This window comes from Peromyscus californicus, unplaced genomic scaffold, assembly GCF_007827085.1.
Source record: "Peromyscus californicus insignis strain IS unplaced genomic scaffold, ASM782708v3 Scaffold_20__1_contigs__length_68692818, whole genome shotgun sequence".
Classification (NCBI taxonomy): Eukaryota; Metazoa; Chordata; class Mammalia; order Rodentia; family Cricetidae; genus Peromyscus; species Peromyscus californicus.
Window position 1 is genome coordinate 56,897,020 of NW_026294503.1, and position 23,544 is coordinate 56,920,563.

General features: G+C 38.8%; 2 protein-coding genes across 5 annotated transcripts in view; one reads left to right on the top strand and one right to left on the bottom strand.

Annotated features, from left to right (window-relative positions):
- Cntn1 (contactin 1) overlaps positions 1-23,544 on the top strand; it is a 305,783-nt gene that overhangs the window by 134,142 nt on the left and 148,097 nt on the right. The gene's annotated exons all lie outside the window — the stretch shown is intronic.
- Positions 13,565-14,638, bottom strand: LOC128116179 (putative proline-rich protein 21). The gene has a single exon (XM_052747382.1). It carries the CDS (start codon positions 14,636-14,638, stop codon positions 13,565-13,567), a length of 1,074 nt encoding a protein of 357 aa, XP_052603342.1.

A 23,544-nucleotide genomic window follows, 5' to 3' on the forward strand; every position in this document is an offset into this window, starting at 1 on the left:
GCTTGGGATCTCCAAGATTTTTGTCAGTTCAGAACTAGTGTCTACCAAATCCTGAGATTTTGACTATTTTTCTGTAATATACAGTAGTTACCCTAGTAAAAAGACTCTAAGTCTCTTTAGAGGCAGATGAGAAGAAAAGATAAATAGTGAAACTCTACAGTATTGTAACATATCCCATTTTCTCGGGTACATGAGCTAATTTTCATTTGATGGGTTCTTGGTCTATTAACTGGCTCAAGAATGAAAATTGGTTAAGGTGCCATGCTACTCAGTGGCTATGATTCAACATAGACTTTCATTCACTTTTATTTCCTGGAAGATGTTGGTTTACACAGGTCAGCAATTACTCAGAATGCTTCCTATCTATTTCACTTCTTGAGATAGTTTGATTGGTAGCCAATAACAAGGATCTTCACAAGTCAGATGATTCTAAATATTGTTTTTCCTACCCTTTAGATTACAATAATGACACTCACCTTGCCATTTGAGAGTCATTGCTTCTACTTAGCCCTGGATACTCTGGGATTGAACTAGAATCATTGCCTTTTAGGTATCAACATGAGTAGCCATGGTTCCTACCATCAGGTCTGGCACACAGGGAAGAGCAATGACAGTTCAATGGTGGAGGTTATGCTGTTTCTCTTTTCAGAATTTGGTCCCTGCAGCCTTGATGAAGTGAACATGTCCTTGTTTAGAAGTAGGTTTTACAAAGGAAATCCACTCCATCATTCCAATTTCTTCATTCCACTGAATCCCACCAACACGAAAACAGTGTTTTTCAGCTCATTTATAGTAGGTCGTCTTCTCACCTATACTTCAGCCAAACAAACAAACAGTTAGCACCTTTTAACTGTAAGCTGCAATGAATATCTGCTGAATGGTTCTATATTGGTAAACCCAGCCTAATCTACTTTTTGATTTTTTTAAAACTATTATTCCACATCCTTAAAATTCATTTCCACCCATATTCCCCAAACTTCTGCTTGAATAAAGTAGAAAACCCCTAAGTTCTTTCAGGGCATAGCACACTACTTTTTACCTCACTTCCAGAACCTGCTTTAAACAAATTCTGGGACTGGTTGCAGGTGTCTAGGGATGAAGACGGGTGGGCATTGTCTTGCTTGGCATCTCTGAATGTCATTGCTGGTTATGTATTCATTACAGAGTTAAGTCCCCCAGGCCCAGGCAGAGAGGACAATACTTCATTGAGTAAGTTCATACATTGCTAAGGATAAAGAGACTATGTTGTCAGACAGAATTACTCACCAGAATGAGAGTTTGAAGCCTCCAGGTTCATCAGGAGTCTCCACATGTCTCCATCCCAAGTACAGGCTCACTCCCTTTTCCAGTCAGTGTCTTACTTTGATTGCCAAGATCATTTGAGCCTAGGCCTTAAAATTGTGTTATAAGTCAGCCAATTATTTGATAATTGAGTTTTGGCAACTAGAGCCATATGGTTGTTAGAGAGAAAGTTTCTCTTCCTGAGTACACTTAGAAACCTTGACGTATTCGTGCACATCTGGACTTGAGTGACTTTCTCTGTGAGCTCATCTTTTTCCTTTGTTACTCTATCTAGAGAAGCTAGAAGCAATCAGACAGCATCATTATATTTCTTTCTTTTGCGCAAATGTTCAAAGAATCTATCTACAGAGACATTAAAATTCTTGTTTCTTACAAGGGGTGAATCAGAACTATCAGATGTATTTATCTTACGTATCTCTTTAAATAGCTCATACCATGTTTTATCAGTGCTCTCTATGCTCTCAGTAAAGTCTTAAATCACAGTAGATATCATTAAGTTGGAGAGCCACCTCCAGTTACCACCAACCCTCCAGAGAAATTCATCTTTACAACTCTGCTACTCTAGAACCACTTCTGGCACCTCATATGTGTTAGAGTTCTCTAGATGAAGATGCCTGACTGAATGTGTCTATCAAGGAGTTTTATTAGACTGGCTTATATGATATGATTTGGTTAGTTCAGCAATGGTTATCATCACACAAGACAGACTGTGAGTCCACTAACTTCTTAGCCATGAGGCTGAATATGTCCTCAGCTGTCCCAATCTGATGCTAAAGATCTGGAGGATTCCTGGTGAGCAGTTGGTCTTCAGTCTACAAAGGAAGAACAAAGAAGTGAACTTCCAGCATCTTTGAAAGACATGAGCAACAGTGGCTGCATGAAGGTAGATGCCCTCACCAGCAAGGAGTGAAAGCTGGCAAGCCAAAGCAGATTTCCTTTTCTCTCAGACCTCTTTATATCTGGGCCACTTCTAGAAAGTACTACCCATTCTAGGGAAAGGTCTGTTTCCTCAGTTAATCTTTCCAGGTAATAATTTCACAGACCCATCCTGATGTGTCTCTCTCAGTTGATTCCAAATCTCATCAAGTTTACAGCCAAGATTAGTTCCCCTAGCTTTCAACTCAGAGGTTCTTTTTTCTTTTTGTAAAGGGCTCAGTGAGAAACTTAAGCATAATTAAGTAGTTTCTTTTCAAATAAAATTTTATCTTAGCCTTTCTAAACTCATATGCTCTGCAGGCTTTCTGTTTCTTAATGAGATTGGCTTACACTATTTAATTCTTTGAGGTGTTCTTGATTAATCTTTTATATTCCACCTAGAATTAATATACTAGAAAAATGGAAGTGATGTGAGTAGGGAATGTGGAGGGCAGTGAGGTCATACAATCAGGTCTTGATTTATTCAGAGATTAAAGGCTGAGCTGTGCCTTGGATTGGGCTCCTATGCAGAAGCTAAATCAATGCCACTGGTTTTCAGATTGAGATTTTGAATCACTGCAATGACTTTAATTACATCACAATGACTTTAATTATACACATTAAGTCATTTTTCAAATATTGCACATTTCCCCATTTCCTTATAGAACATTCATCATCATGGCTTTTAGAAATATAGTTGCCTCAGCATGATTTTGTGTTTTTACTTTCTTCAAAGGTTTTTTTTTTCTTTTATTTCTTCTTTAAGAGTACATTACTCTGGAATGTGTCCCATAAAATCTGTAGCTTTAACAAAAGTGTCGAGAGAACAATGAACATCCCGCTTTAAAAATTTCCACACATGGGATTGCCAGAAGAGGAACCAGCAGGAGCATTTCATGTTGTGGCTGTAGCCCCTTCTCTATGCTCCTCTCTCTGCATGTTTTGATGGAGATTCTCCCAAAGAGAAAGAAACCAAGAAAGAGGTGAGGTGGATGGAATGGAAGAAGAGAAAAGTGATGATACAGCAAAATAACATGACAGGTGTCAGGAAGTGAGGAAGGAAATTAGAGAGACTAGCTGAAAGATGGAAGAAGAAGAACCTTGACTTTCCCCAGACATGAGAAGATACAGTGCTGATTAAAAAAGAGGGTATGAGTTCACAGAAACCCAAAACTATGTTAAACATCAAGCCTTCACGTGTCATGATACCTTTATTTTATTTATTTTATCTTTACACATCTTGTTCATCCACTGAACATTTAGAGATTTTTTTTTTTTAACAAAAAGAGAAGGGTGGCTCTTTACGTTCCCAGTCAGCTGAGGAGTGTCCTTTTCTCCACCTAGAGAGACGTCATGCTCTTCAAGTGCTGGTTTGGGGCAGCTTTGATATCTCCAAGTATGGGGCAGTGGGGCACTGTGGCAGTAGGCAGATAGGAGCAGCCACAGGGTGTCCACTCCTTGTTCATACCCCTTGTGAAGGCCTCATGAGGGATTCTTAAGATTTGCACTAGGTTCAGTAATATGTAGGCCAAGGCACTAGGTTTCTCAAGCCCTGCACAGTGGCTTTCTTAGCTCCTGACTTAACTCTCTGAGATCCTTGGTCCTATGGACTTGACTGCACTCTGTTACTCTTTAATAACGCAATACTTGACTTTCTTTTCTTTGCCTCTTTACATTCTGCTTCAGTCTCCGCTGTATGCCCACTCTTACACTTTTTCTACTTTCTACTTCGTCTACCTCTGCCCTTTGCTGCTGCTTAGCCACTGGCCTCATGGATCTGCCTCCTTTGTAGCTAAGAATACAGCTGGCAGTTCTGGCCCCTTCGCATCTGGACCTGGGGACCACCCGGCTTCCCTCTTCTGTAGTGCATAAGAGCTCACAGCTTTGTTGCGTGCGGCTCAATACGGTTGCTGCTTCACAGTTCCAGCTGCTGCCATGCATCTGGTTGCTCTACTCTGTACTGACTCTCTTTTGTTATCTGCTTGGCCATGAAACACCAGGAAAAATAGGGAGAGACGCCTTCTGTAGGGGCTGATGTTGCAGCACCACAGGAGACAGAACTGGATGGTGTCCTCTACCCAATCCAGGTAGTAGCTTGCTTCTATCACCAGAGGGGGGATGTTTGTATCAATCACAGAGAGCCTCTCACTTACGTTTATGCTTACAACCACCACATTCCTGTCCAGTTTGTACTACTCCTGGCAGTCCCTTTGATAGGCCACCAGAGGAAGTGTTATCCCTCTGGCCTCAGTGGAAATGGCTTCAGGGTCATTCAGTGTTAGGATTGTGATAGCATAATGTCTAGTGAGAAATGTTATGAATAGTCTGGATTGTCATATGGGAATTTATGGCATCTCCAAAATGGCAGGTGCTGGTATAAGGGTAGTCCAACTTGCTGATAGTCTGATGGAGGTTCTTTTGTTTAAGTCAGGCAAGGTAGCAACAGTGACTCCAACAAATACTAAATAAAAATCCAAATTGCCCCATGCCCCAATTTCATTACTATAGACATCAAAAGGAATACCTACACTAAGAAAGTAAAGTACTCATGAAGAACAGTCTTGATTTTAACAGATCCTAACACTGTAAAACTCCTGCCATGCACCCCAGGGAAAGGAGGGCTCTCCCATTTGTCTCATTTACAAGCCATAGTTTCTAATGAAGATTGCAGCAATATCTATAGCAAAGCCCATGTTTGTGGAATTTGCTGCTGGTTGATACAAGGCTGTGTCATAGTGTAGTATACAGGGAATGCCTAAGGAGCACACTCATATGGAGCAAGTATTCACAAACATGCCAGAGAGAGGGAAAGCAGATTGAAGACACAGAGAAGGAAGCTCTAGCTGATACATATGCATTCATCTGTGGGGTACTGGACACTCCAGAGCCAAGTGTACTATAGAGGTGAAAGATGATTTTGAAGTCTTTAACTTAGGAAGTCTGAGGAGGAGGCATCTCATTTGGTGAGATTCTTTATTTTGTTTTGCTTTGCTTTTGTTTTAATGTTTGTTTGTTTTGGTGGTAATGACATAAGTCTGCTTAAAGTACATGTGGCAAGCATTCTTTCTTGAGTAAGTGGATGTAAATGTATTTACAGAGTAGATGGTGTGATAAAAGCATGGTCATCAAATTTGGGATAGAATGATCGATCCCTTTGGCTATTATGAAAGGCACAAGTAACATACAACTGAATGATAGATGTAATCACTAGCTAGTATATTTCCAGTTAGAGCTATGGACAAAAATAATCTTCTCATGGGACAATACATGGCAATAAAAATGTGTATCTCTTAGCACTCCTTTGATGATGTCACAAGCCCCAAGAGAAGCTGATTGAGGAAGGGTGCATGCTGGTATGTAACACTGAAAATGCCAGAAGTAGCTAGGGCTTCCAGAATGTACTGAGGCACAGATAATACAACAATGATTTCATTTTTATCATTTCAGAATGTCTTCCTTCTCATTATCCAGATATAAATGATGTATAAAAAGGATTTTGCAATATTTTATACTACTGATCCATTTTAAGTATTTAGACATATTGGTAAAATAAACCTTAGTAATAAGTTTGTGCTTTTGCTTTCTTTGATGCAGAGAATGTTGGGTGAGAGAAGAACCCTGTGTCCCTAGCAACATAGTACCCATTCTAAAGCTATTCTAGCCTGAAAATAAATACCTTTCACAAGAGTTTTGAACTTACCCCACACATACACACACATGCACACATACACAGTTCTCTATAGATACTCTGCAATTGAAATATTGCAAACCCTCTAATTTTGGGTTTTCTCTCTTTCATGCCATCACCAATATTTCTTTCCGAGGAAATAATCTCACTTGGACCTATTTCAGCTGTTGCCTTCTCTGTAGGGTTCTTGTGATGGAACTTAAAGTAGTATTGCATCTTTAGTAAGTCTGGAGCTATCCATATTCTTCTACAAGTAATGAAAATGTCAGCAAGTTACTGGACTGAATATTTTATATCAGTTCTTCTCTTTCAAAGTGAAAGAAACCAGCTAACAGTTCCCTGCGCCTTAGCTGTGAGGGTGTTTGCTAGGTGTATCCATTGGGACTGGGAGCCACAAATCTGTATTTTGGTTTGGTTGCTGTTTTCTGTCGTGGTGTCCATCTGTGGCAAAGCAAAGTTGCCTGTTTAAGCAAGACTTTATTAATCCATGTGATAGTACACTCCAAAGAGTCAATTCCAAAGTAAGCAGCAGTGGGAGAGTTGTGTTGACTATTTTTATAAGAGATATCATAAATATTTATGAAGTAGGTGGTGTGTTCATGAGATCAAGACCCTTTTTACTCTTTCAAACCTAGGTGAATGAATTTTCCTTTTAAGTAATTTCTTTCTTTTTTGGGGTAATCTTTGTTGTAGAAGTTTGTTTGTTTTTGGGATTGTAACTTAAGTAAAACATTTCTCCCTTCTCTTTCCTCTTTCCAAACCCTCTAGTATATCCCTCCCCTCTTTCCTGCAAATTCATGACCTCTTTTTAAATTAGTTGTTATTGCAATCATATATATATATATATATATATAGTTAGCATATATATAGTTAGTTATTTTATATTTTTATATATTCCTAAATTCAATCTGTTGAGTCCATACAATGTTATTTGTATGTATGTTTTAAGGGCTGAACATTTGGCACTGACAACCAATTGGTGTGCTCCTCCCTGGAGATCCTCTCTTGCTCTCAGCCTTTTTCTGTTCCCTATAGCTCTTTGGGTAGGGTTCAGGCCTCATGGATGGGCTTTTCCCCATCTAGTTTGACATACTTATTGGTGCCATCCTTGTTCAGCTCACATTTGGGTAGTCATGTTGGTGAGTCTTTACATGTATAACTTCTGGTGTCACTAGGAGATACAATCTCACAGCATACTCCCTGATCTCTGGCTTTCAAAGTCTTACCCCACCCCACTTCCACAATGTTCCCTGAGCCTTAGGTGGGAGAATATTTGATAGATGTATCCATTGGGACTGGGCTCCACAAGTCTACATTGGATTGGTGGTTGTTTCCTGTAGTGGTCTCCATCTGTTGCAAAGAGACATTTCCTTGATGGAGGTGAAGACCACACTTACCTGTATAGATAACACCTTGTAGATTGTTTCCATGATCATTTGAAAAGCCCATAAGAGAGAGGAAGGCACAATGCTAGTAACATGACAGATGGAGTTGCAGGAGTCTTAGCACATTCATGGCAGTTTGGGAACTCTCTGGAGTCTTAGCTTCCCATGCAGTCAGGAAAATTTAACTTTAAAGCTGTTTGTTGAATCAGATCAGCAAGAGACAGCATAACTAGGTTACAGCAGCGTTTTACTCAATTGTACCATGTTTTATTCCTTGATTACCTCATCTCAAATACACACATTGTTTGTCAGACAGGCTGCTCCTGAGGCACAATGCCTAAAGAAAACAAATTAAAGGAGGAAAGATACATCTTGGCTTTTCCAGCACATCCTGGTTTGGAGGATGTAGATGTGAGTAGTTCACATCTGGTCAAACTAGAAGCACACAGAAGGATGAGTAGTGGTCTTTCTCAATTCCCCTCCTTTATTCCACCAATATCCCCAGCCTGTGGCATGGTGCTGCCCACATTCAGGTTGGATCGTCACCTCCTAAAAGACTCTCTCTGCGAAATCACTCAGAATTACACCCAGCAAAGCACTTCTAGGCATTCTGAAAACAATTAAACCAGAACAGAGGGAAGGCACTGAGTAAGACAGACACTTTCTCACTTGAGGTGGTCCACCAGGAAGCTAGGGGCCTGGATAACCAATGACCATCAAAACCACCCCAGACCAGTAGATTTCTGGTCCTTTGTTTCATGAACTTGAAAAAAGAGTTTCACGAACAGTGGAAGAGTGAGTTTGAGAACGTTTCATTACAGGAGAGATCATAAGAGAAAGCAAGCAAGCAAGCAGAGCTGTGTAGCAGGAAAGGACCCAAGGGTGGGTTGTCACCAAGAGTCCTTGTCTAGGGTTAACAAGGCTTTACTGAGTTAGGCATGGGTATGTGGGTGATCTGATCAGTCCAGTCATCCCACCTAGGAGGTGTTTAGGTGCCTCTCTACTCTGGTGTCTGAACTGCAGTTTCAGGCACACCTTCCTGGGCCAATAAAATATCAGCTCATGTAGTTTCCAGGAAGCTACAGCCATAAATATTCTTTTCTCCCGTCTTAAAGGAGAAGGAAGATAACAAGGAACCAGAATAGGAACCAGTGCCCATAAACATTATTAGTCTCCCTGACCTCCAGCCAGGACAATCTGTCAATAGAGCTGAGGACATTTCTGGCTTAGGGCCAAGACAGTTTAGAGTCAAGGGCAAGGAACACAGTGGTTGGCTGTCTAGATCCCTGCCCTCAACTCCTTGTCCAGTGTCTCCTGTCTCCAGCAACATTGATAATCAACATTAATCATGTGTACAACATCTCCTTTTAACATGTTTTAAATTCAAAATATTAATTTTACTATAAGTAAAATATCTTAGAGAAACAAAGGTTTATTGCTGTATTTTTCTTGTTTAAAAACACGAAGCATTATTTTTTTTTTTATTTTCTTGATGATTTCAGTGTTTGAAGTTCCTGTTTGGTTTTTGTGAGTGTTTGCATAAATTGGTATGTTTACGGTATGGGTGAATAGCATCTTCCTTTCAGCTGTTTTTGAAATGCAGTTTCTCCCTCGGTATAGGATTGTACAATGTATGGTGATTCTCAGTTGGGTTCTGTGTCCAGTAGCCTCATGAATTGTAAATCAAGTCCCTATCCACACAGAATGTCTTTTGTAAAAAGATTCCCAGGTGATTTTAATTTGCATTCAAGGTTCATGTAATCAGAAGGCTGCTTTTAAAAAAATTGAATGTGTTGCTTCGAGGTGTGGTTACCTCATGTCTTTAGAAAATAAAAATGAAAAAAAAAAGGAAAGAAAATAAAAATGATACGGTCATCAGTATCTACTCTGCTTTTTAATTGAAATCTTTTATAATTAAAAGTGTTACTAAAATCACACAGCTATGATGGAAAGTGATTGTGTCTCCTCAAACTCAAAAGCATGGGCGCCATAATATTTCCAAGTGAAAAAGGAAATGCTGGTGTTTGTACAATTGGTATTCCTGTACTTACACTGCAGCTGCCAGATAGCCAGATTCAAACTTTATTCACAGCATAAAAACGAGACTCTAAGGCATTTTCCACAGATGTGAGTGGTTGATATGAAGAAAGATACTCTGTTTTAAACCATGTTGCTAGGAAACAGTTTGGAGATTAAATCTCCTACAGAGACATCTTCCACCCTGTAGGAAGGAAGGAAGGGTGATGGCATGCTCTGACTTTCAAAAAGAGGTTTATTCATTGACTTATCTTTATGTGTACATATATATGTGTCTGTGTGAGAATGTGTTCACCATGTTTGTGCAGGTACCTGTGGAAGCCAGAGGGCATGAGATCCCCTGGAACTTGAGTTACAAGTAGTTGTGAATCACCTGAGATGGTTGATGAGAACCAACGTGGTCAACACTCTTAGCTGCTGAGCTTTCTTTCCCACCCCAATATGCTCTAATTTTAAAAGTAGAAAAAAAATCTGTTAATTTGCATCTATAGGCAATTTATTGTGATTTTCCCTCAACAGCTTCATGTTGGATTATTTTTTTTAATTTATGTTATGCAAAAACTTGTAGAATTCTTTTAAAAAACATATGTAAGGATAAAATTGTAAGCATCCAGTGATATTTCCCAGCATAGCTACTATTAAATTGTTTATAGCCACAATGATAAACTCACCTCAAATCTTTCCTTAATAGTTTTCTTACAAATGAAATAGTATGTCCTTCGTATTAGGAAAATTCAGCTATATAGAAAATATAATGAATCTACAAAGCTACTATGGTGTCACCACACAGAAATAGCTAAATTTTGGTGAAATCCCATCATGATTTACTATTTTCAGATAGTACATACTAGTTTATGGTTTTCAAAATGGATTTTTACTTTAACTATGTTCTATGAATCCTTGCCTTTTAACATATACATTTGTTTAATTCATTTATACTTATTGCAATTTTTATGTACTAAGATAGCTATCAATCTATCTAAAATTTATTTTATGAGTTTTATTGCCCTTAATTTTTTCTTTGTCTTCTTTTCTTACCTTATTATTTATTTTCTTTGTGTTTTTAAAGACAGAATTTTACTATATTGCCAATACTTGCCTTGAAAATTAAGTTCTAATTTTCCTACCTTAACCCTTTGTTGCCGGCATTAGAGGTGTGTATTATCTTACTTGGTATTTCTGCCCCCTCTTTTTTCAATTTTTGTATATTTTATAATTTGAGGTCAGACTGTATCCAGTCTATTTTTTAACAAAGTACTATATAAAATATTTTTTGTGATTCTAATACAAGAAAGTTCAATGTTTTATGATTTTGCTCCATTTTAATGTAAATAAATCAAATTAAGTCATTAGAATACGTTTTTAGGGTGAATTACTGTGTCAAAATATCTGAACTCTCTTCAGTCCTTTGATTTTTTTAAGTTATTTTCTCAAAATGTTGTCTTAGTTAATACTTTTTAGTGGTGTAGGAAAATTCAATCATTCTGTTAATTTTAGCACTGAGTTTTACTAACTTTAATTTTATAATTATATAATTTTATTCATATATATAAAAGCACATTTAAGTTTGCATTTTGTATGTGTATATGATGAAAGTATAAGTATGGAATAGGTATATGTATGATATATGTGTTACTCTGTGTGTGTGCGTGCAAGCAGGTGTATGGTATACAGGCGCACATGCGTGAGGCAGCCAGAGGTGTATACCAGGTACTTTCTTCAGTTGTTCTCTAGCTCACATTTTGAGACAGATGCTTTCACTGCACCTAGATCTTACTGATTCAGCCAAACTGTCAAGTTCCAAGAACATGCCTATTCTATGTGCTGGGGTTACAAGCATGTCAGTGTCCCAAGCATCCATGTAGATGCTGTGAGATGAACCAAGGTTATCATGTTTGTACTGCAAAACACTTTCCCAACTAAGCCATCTTCCCAGCCTTGGTATTTCTAATTTACAATTATTTGGTATTTATTCTTTCATGTACATTTCCAACCATGCCTACCAATTATGCACCTATGATGATTATACAGTTATTCACACCTTTAGCTGTGAATTCTTTAGAACTTTGCCTACAACCAATTTCAGACTTTTACCCAATTCATATTTTGGCTTTAGAATTTGTTTGTAATTTTTATGTAAGAGAGAAAAAAATCTCTGTTTCATTTTCATCTGTTGCGGGAGTTTTACATGATTATTTGCTTTGACTGTAAGTTTTATTTTAAAGTGGTTTAACTTTTATATTTGAACATTGAACTCATCTGAGTTTATATTGACATATGAAGTGAGATTAGAATGCATATTTTTCCAGTTAGAAAATTTCATTACAATAGTTCTTCCTGATAAATATTTTATGTCTTTAATTTCTTTCTTTATTTCTGTCTTTACACAGTAATTATTCAGTAGAGAGCTGTTCAGTTTCCACGAGTTTGTAAGCTTCCTGGTGTTTCTGTTGTTGAAATCCAGCTTTAATCCACAGTGGTCTCATAGGATGCAGGGAGTTATTTCAGTTTTCTTGTTTCTGTTGAGACTTGCTTTGTGACCTGGTATGTGGTCAATTTTGGAGAAAGTTCCATGAGGTGCAGAGAAGAAGGCACATTCTGTTGTATTTCAGTGAAAATGTTCTGTAGATACCTGTTAGGTCCATTTGGTTTATAATGCCTGTTAGCTCCAGTATTTCTTTGTTTAATTTTTGGATAGATGACCTGTCTAATGGTGAGAGTGAGGTATTGACATCTCCCACTATCACTGTGTGAGGATTGATGTGTGATTTAAGCTTTAGTGGTATTTCTTTTGCAAATAATGTGCGTGGATATTTGCCTTCATGGGTGTCTGTTAATCACATACATGTCTGGTGCCCATGGAGGCCAGAAAAGGGAATTGGTTCCCCTAGAACTGGAATTACAGATAATTGTGGGCTCCACGTGGGTGCTAGAAACTGAACCCAGGTCCGTTGGAAGAACAGCTAGTGCTCTTTCATACTGAGCCATTTCTCCAGCCTGGATGAAAGGTATTTGCCAAATAACACTGCCTACTTCATAGAGAAGGCAGCAAAGTCTCTAAAGGCTTTGTAAAAGGATTATGGAAATATCTTTTCATTTTAAGAAACAGAACAGTCTCACAAGGTGAGCAGCTCTCTACAAACAAAACAAAGCCAAAGGATTTGAAAGATACAAGAAAGAGAACAACATCTAAAAAGAAAACATTCACTGGGGGATTCTGTGGCCTTGCTCATGCAGCTGTACTTACCAGCATTACCCTGCTGTGGTGTGCAGGCCTGTAGCAGCAGCTGCTTGCTCTGTGAGGCTTGGCAAGAGATCCTTTGAAAATATGTTAACTTAATATATGAAAATAATTTGTTCCTATCTAGATTATTCTCTGTAAGATTTCAACTTGGTGTCAGGCAAGTCACACCCATCTGTCCATTTAATGAATTCATAGTGGAGGAGGAATTGGTGAGAAATAGCCAGGCCTATATTTGGGAACACTCTCTACATCAACTCTGTTTTAAATCATGAAATGGAGAGGAAGAATAAGGGTGGGATTGTTATGAGTAGTTTAAAATGAAGAAACAAACACAAGCTATGGAGGCAGTTAAATGGCTCTAGTGTGAAAGGGGAGGGGCCAAGCAGAGGCCATCAGTCTTTCCAGACTTTCCCTTCATCCCTCCAGATGTCCAGGTATCCCACAGAAGCCAAATATTCCTTCACATCACTGCCAGATAGAAACTTTGATGCCCCTGGAGACCAAGACTGGGGGCTTGAAGCGAGACAGTGAGAATGCTTAATTGTAAAGAGCAACACTTAACCATGAAGGAATTCCAAGAAATAATGAGCGTGCAACAGAGAAACCTGGCTTCTGTTTTGATTTCTCAGACATCTGGAGGGGAAAGGCATTTGAGTTGTAATCCCAAAATGAATGAGCAGATTACTAAAACATTTGTAGCAAACCGTAGGACCTTAGTGTGAGAAAACAGTGCAGCTTATTTTTGTGACTTAGTGCTCAGTCACTGAAGGAGAGAAAATGTAATTGCATTTCTAGTCTCAGCAAGAATTCTGGTTTCTGTCTGGGAAAAGAGGAAAATTCTTGTGTGTGGTCTTAACAGTATGAGTGTACTTAATGGCACTGACTTGAAGTGGTTAAACAAGTGGGTATTATGTTGTCTGTGCATCACCACAATAATGAAGACTTATCCTCAGTCCTTCTGAATGAGCCCTCTCATATGAAAAGTGGAGATGTTCAGAGCACAGTTCTCAGTGTGTCATTGTAAGTCTTAAAGGAAGTGCTTCGCACTAAGAGCAGAGTTGCACTGTTACCTATGGTCTGGTGGTTACAGAAATGAAGCAGCTGAACATGAAGATGATGGGGTGAAGATGCTGGGGGTGAAGATGCTGGGGGTGAAGATGCTGGGGGTGACGATGCTGGGGTGACGATGCTGGGGGTGAAGATGATGGGGTGACGATGCTGGGGTGACGATGCTGGGGTGAAGACGCTGGGGTGAAGATGATGGGGTGACGATGATGGGGTGACGATGCTGGGGTGAAGATGCTGCGGTGAAGATGATGGGGTGACGATGCTGGGGTGAAGATGCTGGGGTGACGATGCTGGGGTGAAGATGATGGGGTGACGATGCTGGGGTGAAGATGCTGGGGTGAAGATGCTGGGGTGAAGATGATGGGGTGAAGATGATGGGGTGAAGATGATGGGGTGAAGATGATGGGGTGAAGATGATGGGGTGAAGATGCTGGGGTGAAGATGCTGGGGGTGACGATGCTGGGGTGACGATGCTGGGGTGAAGATGATGGGGTGAAGATGATGGGGTGAAGATGCTGGGGGTGACGATGCTGGGGTGACGATGCTGGGGTGACGATGCTGGGGTGAAGATGATGGGGTGACGATGCTGGGGTGAAGATGCTGGGGTGACGATGCTGGGGTGACGATGCTGGGGTGAAGATGATGGGGTGACGATGCTGGGGTGAAGATGATGGGGTGACGATGCTGGGGTGAAGATGATGGGGTGACGATGATGGGGTGACGATGATGGGGTGACGATGATGGGGTGAAGATGATGGGGTGACGATGCTGGGGTGACGATGATGGGGTGAAGATGCTGGGGTGACGATGCTGGGGTGAAGATGCTGGGGTGAAGATGCTGGGGTGAAGATGCTGGGGTGACGATGATGGGGTGACGATGATGGGGTGAAGATGCTGGGGTGACGATGATGGGGTGACGATGATGGGGTGACGATGCTGGGGTGACGATGATGGGGTGAAGATGATGGGGTGAAGACACTGGGAAATAGCTTCTACCATTTGACATCATTGTAAAGCTGCATGACTTCCCTTGTCTCTGGAAAGGATGTTTATTTTCAGTCTTCTTTTGTATAGATTAATCTCTGGAGGGTCCTTCCTCTGGGTGGACAGAGGAGTTACAGAGAAGAAAGTTACCTCTTTTGTGGGGAAGAAAGAGAGTCTAGAACATGCCAGAGAGACTTTATTTATGAGCCTTAAAAGAAAATAAAAACATTCAGAGTACCCAGACTCTGGGTTAAAATCTTTCAGTTAAGCACACTTCAGGGTTAAGTACAAAATTTCTGTCCTCAAAAGTTGTCTTATAATTAATTTTCCTGAAGGAGTTTTACTTGGCTTTCAAATTACCATCGTACCTGACTCTAAAGAATGATCTGTTGATGTACACAGTGAAGGTGAAAAGGAAGGTTTCTCACTGAGCCATACAATTTTAGGCAAAATAATTCATTTCTCTACTAAATATCTAAGTAGCCATTCATTCTTCATTAAATCATATCTGAAATTCTTAAGCTGGGATGATCTTGTTAAATAGTTTTGAAAATTTTTAAAGTAATTTCTTTTTGCATGTATTTTCGTGTGTGTGTGTGTGTGTGTGTGTGTCTGTCTGTCTGTCTGTCTGTCTGTGTGCCACAGCATGCATATGGAGATCAGAGGATAACTGGCAGAAGTCAGTTCTTTTGTTCAACCATGAGGGTTTGGGGAATCAAATTCACATCATTAGGCTTGGTGACAGGCACTTTACCTACTCAGTTACCTCACTAGCTTTTAATAAGTTTCTTTTTCAAAAAAAAAATCAAGAGGAATAAATAAACAGTGAAAACTTTGCACCTGTCTGCCTTCACGTGATAATTTTATTGTGCATTGTTTAAGAAAAGTTTTTAGAAATGTAGGTTTGGGCACATCTTGCACTAAAATCTAAATATCTAAATGGTTACTGTACACATACTCATTGGTATTCTCTTATTAGAGTTCAAAAATGAATGCGTAGCAACCAGTAGACCTACCCAGCTATGAACCACAATAACTCCCTGCATGGCACAATAAACCCTGAGGCTACAATAGTGGTGTGCATATCTTGGCAGAAACCAACAGCTCTCTACTTGGATAGAAGACCTGCTCAACATTGGGAAACCATGCCTAGTGCTGGAAACCAGCTAGTTAATAGGGACTAGAGAAATCATGGATCCTGGAGGCAACTTACAACTGACACTTTACTAAACCAGCAAAATTCCAAGGTGTATTCTAAATATTTGTCCTTATCCTCACGAAGAAGTCAGCCCTGAGATTATATACATATAAAGGAAATACACGGATTGAACAGTTTTATTTATGTGTGTGTGTGTGTGTGTGTGTGTGTGTGTGTGTGTGTGTGTTAACAATGAAAGGAAAGGAAATGAAAGGAAAATAAGCCATGAATTTGAAGGAGGTGCTTAGGAGGGCTGGAGAGAGGAAGAGAAAAAGGAGAAATGCTATAATGATCATTTCAAAAACATTATTATTAATGCACAAATGCTTGTAAAATTTTCAAAGTTAAAGTTCATTAAAAAAATAAAATTTTCTTATGCTGGATTCCAGGATGAGATTCCAGGATGTATTAGTTCGCACATGGCTGTGACAACCAACATGCTGTCAATGAATTCTTCCCTTTTGTTCAAAACCTCCATTGTCACAGGCCACACCATGTTCTCAGGAATACGGCTTGTCTGTGCCATGTCTCATAACCCCAGCAACGACTCTCTAATACTTACATGATTATTAATATCACTCCCTTAATGTAGGTGAGAGTAAGAAGTCACGAAGAAGCCTTTTGCATCTGTGACTGGGTGAAGTATTCAATGACTGTGCTTTCACCTGTTCGGCACCAAGGCAGGCACCTGGAACAGCTGCTGATATCCAAAGCTTGTGCAGAGGTGCAAGAAAGAGAGGATCAGAATGGTATCTCAGGGGAGCCATGACAGCAGGGACCGAAGCCTTTTCCTAGATGTGGTTATCTTCACTGAGGACTAAAGCTGTACAGAGAGACGAGGGCAGCTCAGGAAGTCATTAGCGCTTGAAGTATAAGTTGAGTGAGCTCTCCCATCTGGCAGTGTGTCTTCACAGGTTTTGTCCTTATGTGCGTGTCTGTGAGAGCAGAGGGGAAAAAAGTTGAATCATTCTGCCTTGCTGGCATGGAGTGTTTCTGCTGTCAAGGCTTATTAAATCCCACTTCGGGTTATTAGATTTGATTCACTGGGCTGGCATCTCAGCACGGGGGTCTCTGTAGTCATCCAGCTATGTCACATCAGTTTGATGTGTACCTGGGCAAAAATGAAAGTTAAAAGCACATTTAGTCAGATCATTATAGTTCGGTAAGAGAGCCCCATGTAAAAGTTAGAATATCTCAGGCATTAGTCAAAGCAGCAAATCAAAATGCCCTTACCTTCCTTTCTCCCTTCCATCCATTTCTCTCTCTCTCTCTCTCTCTCTCTCTCTCTCTCTCTCTCTCTCTCTCTCTCTCTCTCTCTCTCTCATTGAGACAGGGTCTCTCTATACAGTTTTGGTTATCCTGGAACTCATTCTGTAGACCATACTGGCCACAAACTCACAGACAGCCATCTGTCTCTGCTTCCCAAGAGCTAGGATTAAAGGTGTGTGCCATCATGCTCGGCTCCAACTGCCCCTTGCGTTTCAATATGGAAAAGTCAGTCAGATGTAGGTATTGTGGATATTCATTTTTCACACAAACTGAAGGACAGATGAAGTGCAGTGCAGAAGAATTTTAAGAGCTGGGGTATTACATGATGCATATCCATGGATTTTATAGTACATTTGCTTAAGGGTTGGCCTCCAAACACATCTACACACAGTGGTTCTAGGCACAGATTTTCTCTGAAATTTCAAATTTAACATACTATAGCAATTCTGCAACTCTGAGATGCCTAAATATCCCCCTGGACATTTGATTAAAGTGCAGATATATTGAGTATTCCCAGAAACTCTTAATTACTCTTGGGTGTTGCTCAGGGACATGTCTTATTAATAAGTGGCTAATCTCAACACTACACTTTGAAAAACACTGATTCATAATTATGAGAAGGCAGGCACTGCTGTTTGCGAAGTATCTTCTCTCATGATCTATATCAGATCAAACACAGACAGTATCTTCATAAAAATTAAACAGTAAGTCTATGGGGTTAGACTCTGTCTGCAGTGTTAGAATTCAAGCTCTTATTCTCCTGGTTGTCATGTGTTTCGACTCTTATCATGCAGGCAGATTATGTCGGGATCCTATGGGATAATATGTAAGCTGATGATGTGAGGCACTGTGTGTGTTGTGTGTCTTTTCTCTGATGCGCCCCATGTGTTTGTATCCCTTTATTACTTTAGTATTCTTTTTCATTACCTGACTCCATGCAGGTGCTGGTACCCAGACAGCAGACCGTTTACAGTTTTTCTTCCTGGTACTTGTTTCTAGATCCCACTGAAACTAAGCAAGCTGGACACTTCATTTAGTAGTCATCTGTGCCCCCCTCCTCTCCACCACCACCACCCCCCGCAACAATTCTATGCCAAACCTAGCACAAGGTTCTGGTGATTTTAAAAGAAGTCAAGTCTGACTTTTCTGTTGTAAAAGAAGAGATAATGAATAATAGACAAACGTTTTAAGTCCTGCTTGTTAAACTAGTGTGTCCTTTCTTGATTCAATCAAGGGTTTTTTTTTTTTTTTTTGAATTGCCAGTAATCAAGAAGTCATATTATTTGATTTGCTTATTTTTCCTCTCTCTCTGTTTTTCTTTAGCATCTCAAATTTTTAAAATTTCAAGCTAAATAAGTTGATGCGGTGGATACTATATAAGCTCCATGGAGGGTGATAGTTTCAGATACACCATTCTGCATTCTTTTCCACACATGCACACATTCCTAAAATCTAGGACAAAAGCAATGCTTTGTATTTATGGTAGCACTCAAGAGTGCTGTCTTCCTGAATTTGCAGTGAGTAAGTGTGAATCTAGCATAGCCTCTATTCCACATGGATTTTATTTCCTTGTGGAAAAGAAGTCTCCTAAAAGTATTACAAATGAATACTTACAGTTTAAGTTCCTCTGCATGCATTGTGTGTTTTAAAAGAGTTATTAATCACATATCCAATTACATGAAACATGAGCCATGACCTATCCTGTAAGATGCAAGCTTATCAGCACCCAGTTAATGCCCACATCATCAAAAAGCCTGTAGAGTTTCCCTCACTCACTCCTGACTTGGTCATTTCACACTCTCTTCCATTTACTGCAATGTTTGAATATTGCTTCTCTTTCCCCATATGCTTCACACATTCTGGTGGCAGGATGTTTCAGAGCCAGGCTTTTACCACCTGAAGACCATTGAACTCATAGCTCTACCTCTAGCAGAGCCACATTAGATCATATTCTGGCAAAAAATAAATAAATAATGCTACTTACAGTTACTTTTGGAAAAGAAATGCTTTCCTTGGGTGTGCACTGTATTCTTTACTCAGCATTTTTACTAAATACATTTGACTATAACAACAAGCTGTTCAAATTTCAGTAATGATACTGCATCAAAGGTTAAACCAAAGTCATAATCCTTAAAGATAGTTTAAAGGTGTCTCTGGGAAGCTAAAGAACATTGACAATGTACTGCATTAAAATTGTATTTAATAATTCAATAGTTGACTGGAGAAGTATAAGATTTACATGAAACTGACTAATGAGCTTAGCATTTAAATGTATACTATGCCCTCCCTCTCAAAAGGATTAGAATTTTTTAAATCCCAAACTAATTTCATTTCCAGAACCTGTCACTCACCTCCTGATTTCAATTTTGCTAATCCTAATAGCTGGTTTCTGAAAATGGAATTCAGACTCCGTTCACAGACTTGGTAGCTGACACCTTGTATGAAGAGACCCCAGCAGCCCTGGGAGACTTTCATATTGATTTCTTGTATTTTTAAAAAAAAAAAACCCTAGTAGAAGGTGATGGTGTCTCTAGCCCATGTTTAACTGTAATCATCCCTTTGTCCTCATTTCTTAGAAGTAGACCATATGTCAAGTGTCCCTGAGATCAGAGCAGAGTGACCAGGGAAAGACATTTTAGGTTAATTACTCTTTCCTAATAACCTTTCTCTAGCTGTGCTAGAGATACAGAAACATGCCTTCTGTGTGTCTGCATCCCTATAAATATTCTTTTATTTTTAAAATAATGACAGAAGAATCTGTTAATAGATCTCTTTCTTCATTAGTGCAAATAAGAATCACTGACCTTGATGGAACAGTCTGTCATTACATGGAAGTATATGTCAATCTCTGTAAATGATTGTTAGTCATTAAATGCTTACTAATGGTGTGATGAATTGTTTTGATTAATTTATTTGGAAGATGTTAATCCAGGACAGAGCACAAGAGTCAGATGGCATCATCACAGCACAGAAATGACTGTCTAGATATGGGCTAGATTTCTCAAATGAAAACCCTACAAATGATTTCTTTCTCAGTTTATTTGTTATTGGTTTATAGGAGGCCACTGATTTTTAGATGCTAACTTTGCAAGCTGTTACTCTGTTGAAAGTGTTTATTCACTCCAATGGCATTCTGGGAAAAGCCTTTAGTCTCTTATGTACATAATCATATCATCTGCCAATAAAGATGCTTTGACTACTTCCTTTGTTCTTCAAATCTGTTTGTTTGTTTGTGCCTCTTGCCTTAATGTCCCAGCTAAGACTTCCAGTACTATGTTGAGAGAATGGTAATGATAGACACCCTCATCCTCTTCTTGATTTTGTGGAAATGCTTTGGGATTTTTTTTTCTCTATTTAGTATCATGGTGGCAATAGATTTGTCATGTATGCCTTGATTCTTTCGAGATGTGTCCTTAGACACTCAGTTTCTTCAGTAGGTTAATCATGAAGGAATGCTGGATTCTGTTTAAGGCCTTTTCTGCACCTATTGAGATAATCTTGTGATTTCTTTCATTGAGTCCATTATATTATATATTGGGATTATTAATTTGTATGCATTGAACCATGTATACATCTCTGGAATAAAGCCAACTTGATCCTAAGACCGATCTTTTTGATGTGTTCCTGTATCTGAATTGCAAGTATTTTGTTGAGAATTTTCCCATCTATGTTCATCAGGGCTGTAATATTCTTTCATTTTCTTTTGTCTCTTTTGGAATGAGGGTGATACTGACTTCCTGCAGAGGATCTAGGACATCTCCTTTCTCTCCCATTTTAGAGAACAGTTTGAGAAACACTGGTATTCACTGAGGGTTCAGTTCAGCAAGTGACTCCCTCTAGGCCCAGACCTAGATGAGATAGCTTTTATTACTACTTCAACCTCATTTAGCCCACCTAGGCACTAACTCTATGGTTTGGGGATTTTTTTTTTTATTCTTCGTATTTTTTAAATTTCTATTTCATTAGTCTATGCCCCATTCTTAACTATTCCTTCCCATATGAGGATTTGAGATTTGGCTTCTTCTCTTCTTCTTCCCAGGGCTCTAAGGTACATTATTATTTGTTTGAAATCTGCCTGATTCACTAATGTAGGCATTTAAGAGTACAAGCTTTCCTCTTAGAACTTCTGTTATTGTAGTCCATAGGTTTTTGTTTGTTGTATATTCATTTTAATTGAATACCAGTATTAAAATTTCTTTCTTCATTTCTTCAATGACCCCATTAATTATTGTGTAGTATGCTGTTTAATCTCAGTAAATTTGTGTATGCTCTATACTTTCTCTTGCTGTTGATTTCTAGTTCATTTGTTTATTTGCTTTTTGTTTTCAGTTCTGATCAGCTAGAATTGAGAGAATTATTTAAATTTTCTTATATATGCAGTGATTTGCCTTCTGTCCCAATATATAACTTATTTTAGAGAAAGTTTCATCAGCTGTTAAGAAAAATGTGTATCCTGCAGTTTGAGGATGGAATGTTCCATAGATGTCTCTTAAGTCCATTTTCTATATAATGTCACTGAATCCATGTTTTTCTGTTTATTTTTGATAGAATGACCTAATAATGATGGGAATTGGATCGTGCATTAATATTTTATTGAGGTTAATCTGTGTCTTTACATCGACTTGTGTATTATAAAAGTGGATACATCATATGTATTTGCTGAGTCTTTGTTTACACTCACAATGTCTTAATGGGTTAGTTCCTTGATCAGAATGCCACTGCCTTCTTTGCTTCTTCAAGATTGGCATTGTTTGAAGTCCTCTTGTCAGATACTAGTCTGCTGATGTTCTTTGTTTCTTCATTTCATTTGCTTAGAATTTTTTCCTATTCTTTTACTCTAAGGTAGTGTCTGTCTGTGAATGCAAGGTTTGCTTCTTGAAGGCAGCAAAATAGATGGGTTCTGATTTTTAATATAATCTTTTCATCTGTGTCTTCTGATTAAAGAATTGAGACCATTATTGTTCATTGTTATTATGGAATATATATATATATATATATATATCGCTATGTTTTGTCTTTTCCTATTACCAATTTGTTTAACCTGCTCTAGAGTCTGGGACTTTTTTCTGGTCTCTTCTTCAATGTGCCTATCGTTGATATCAGTCTGAAAGAGTCTTTCAGTGTCCTTTCTAAGTCAGACTTTCTGGTCTAGGTTTCTTTCGTCTGGTTTCCTCATGGAATGGTTTACTACTTCCTTCAATCATGACAGTTTTGCATCATGTAGTAGTAGTCTGGGATTACAGCCGCAGTTGTTTAAATCTTGAAATACATAATTTCAAAGTTTCTTTGACTTTGGAGTTTCTCTTGATAAGTCAACTGTGTTTCTGTTAGCCCTGCCTTTGTATTTGACTTGGTGTTTATTGCTTGCAGATCTCAAGGTACTTTTTTTGTTTTGTATTTTTAGTGTTTCAACTATAAGTTATAAACAGATATATATACATAAGTATATATATATATACATATGCATAATACATACATACAGACAGACACACATATATGATGTGAGGAATTTCTTCACCGATCCTGTTTATTTGGTTTTCAATGTAACTCAACCTGTTTCCTTTAAGTGAGGGTGTGTTCTGGCATACCTCTGATGAGTAAGAATTTGAATCAGTGCCTGGTATTCACTCAGCTTAGCTGTTTTGGCTCAGCTAGGTGCTGTGAGAAGTTCAGTCATGGAGACCCTTTGTGCTAATTCATGAGGGGTTGCTGAGGTAATTTTAGCTTGGAAAGGTAGCATATGATCTCTGACATTATGGGAGTCATCATGGGCAACAGTTTTGTAAGAGTAGATGCCTGGTTTCTGCATCCATAAGAGAGGTGTGCTGGACTCATTTTACACATTTTGAAGTGAAATTCAAGTCTATACAGCAATTTTTACAATCAAGTTTTCTGTCAACAGTGTCATCCAAAGACATACCAATTTGCTACATGGTAAGAAATGCTGGTGAGAAATTTTTTTTTTGATTTATTTTTCCTTACAAAGAAATTACATTGCTATGAAGCAGTTAGCTTTGTATGTTCAGTAAAAAGCACGACAGTCCATAAAATATTAGCCTCAAATATGAAGCAAGGTGTTTACAGGGCATTGTTGTTGTGAGTGTCAAGCTCACGTGTTCTGTTCAGAATGAAATCTACAATGACGTCACACAATGCTGTAGAGTCAAGTGCTCTCAGAAACAACTTGGATGATAATGTGTTTGATTTTGAATTAAGTTTTGTTTATTGTGTTGTAGACAAGATGTACTCCCCGAGGATACCTACTAGGATTTCCAATTTCTATTTTACTGGGATAAGGAATTGGATCAGGGATGTATGTGTCAGTAATAGCAACAGAAACAAGTTATTTTTTTTAAAAAAAGCATTTCTGAGCTATGAAATAGGCCAGAGAGCTGGGGGATGAGGTTAGATACTCGCTGGAGGTTTGGGACTCTTGGTGGGTCATTTACTAGAC

Excerpts from the sequence above, each read along its gene's own strand:
- LOC128116179 (XM_052747382.1), bottom strand. The coding sequence starts at position 14,638 with ATGGTAGAAGCTATTTCCCAGTGTCTTCACCCCATCATCTTCACCCCA.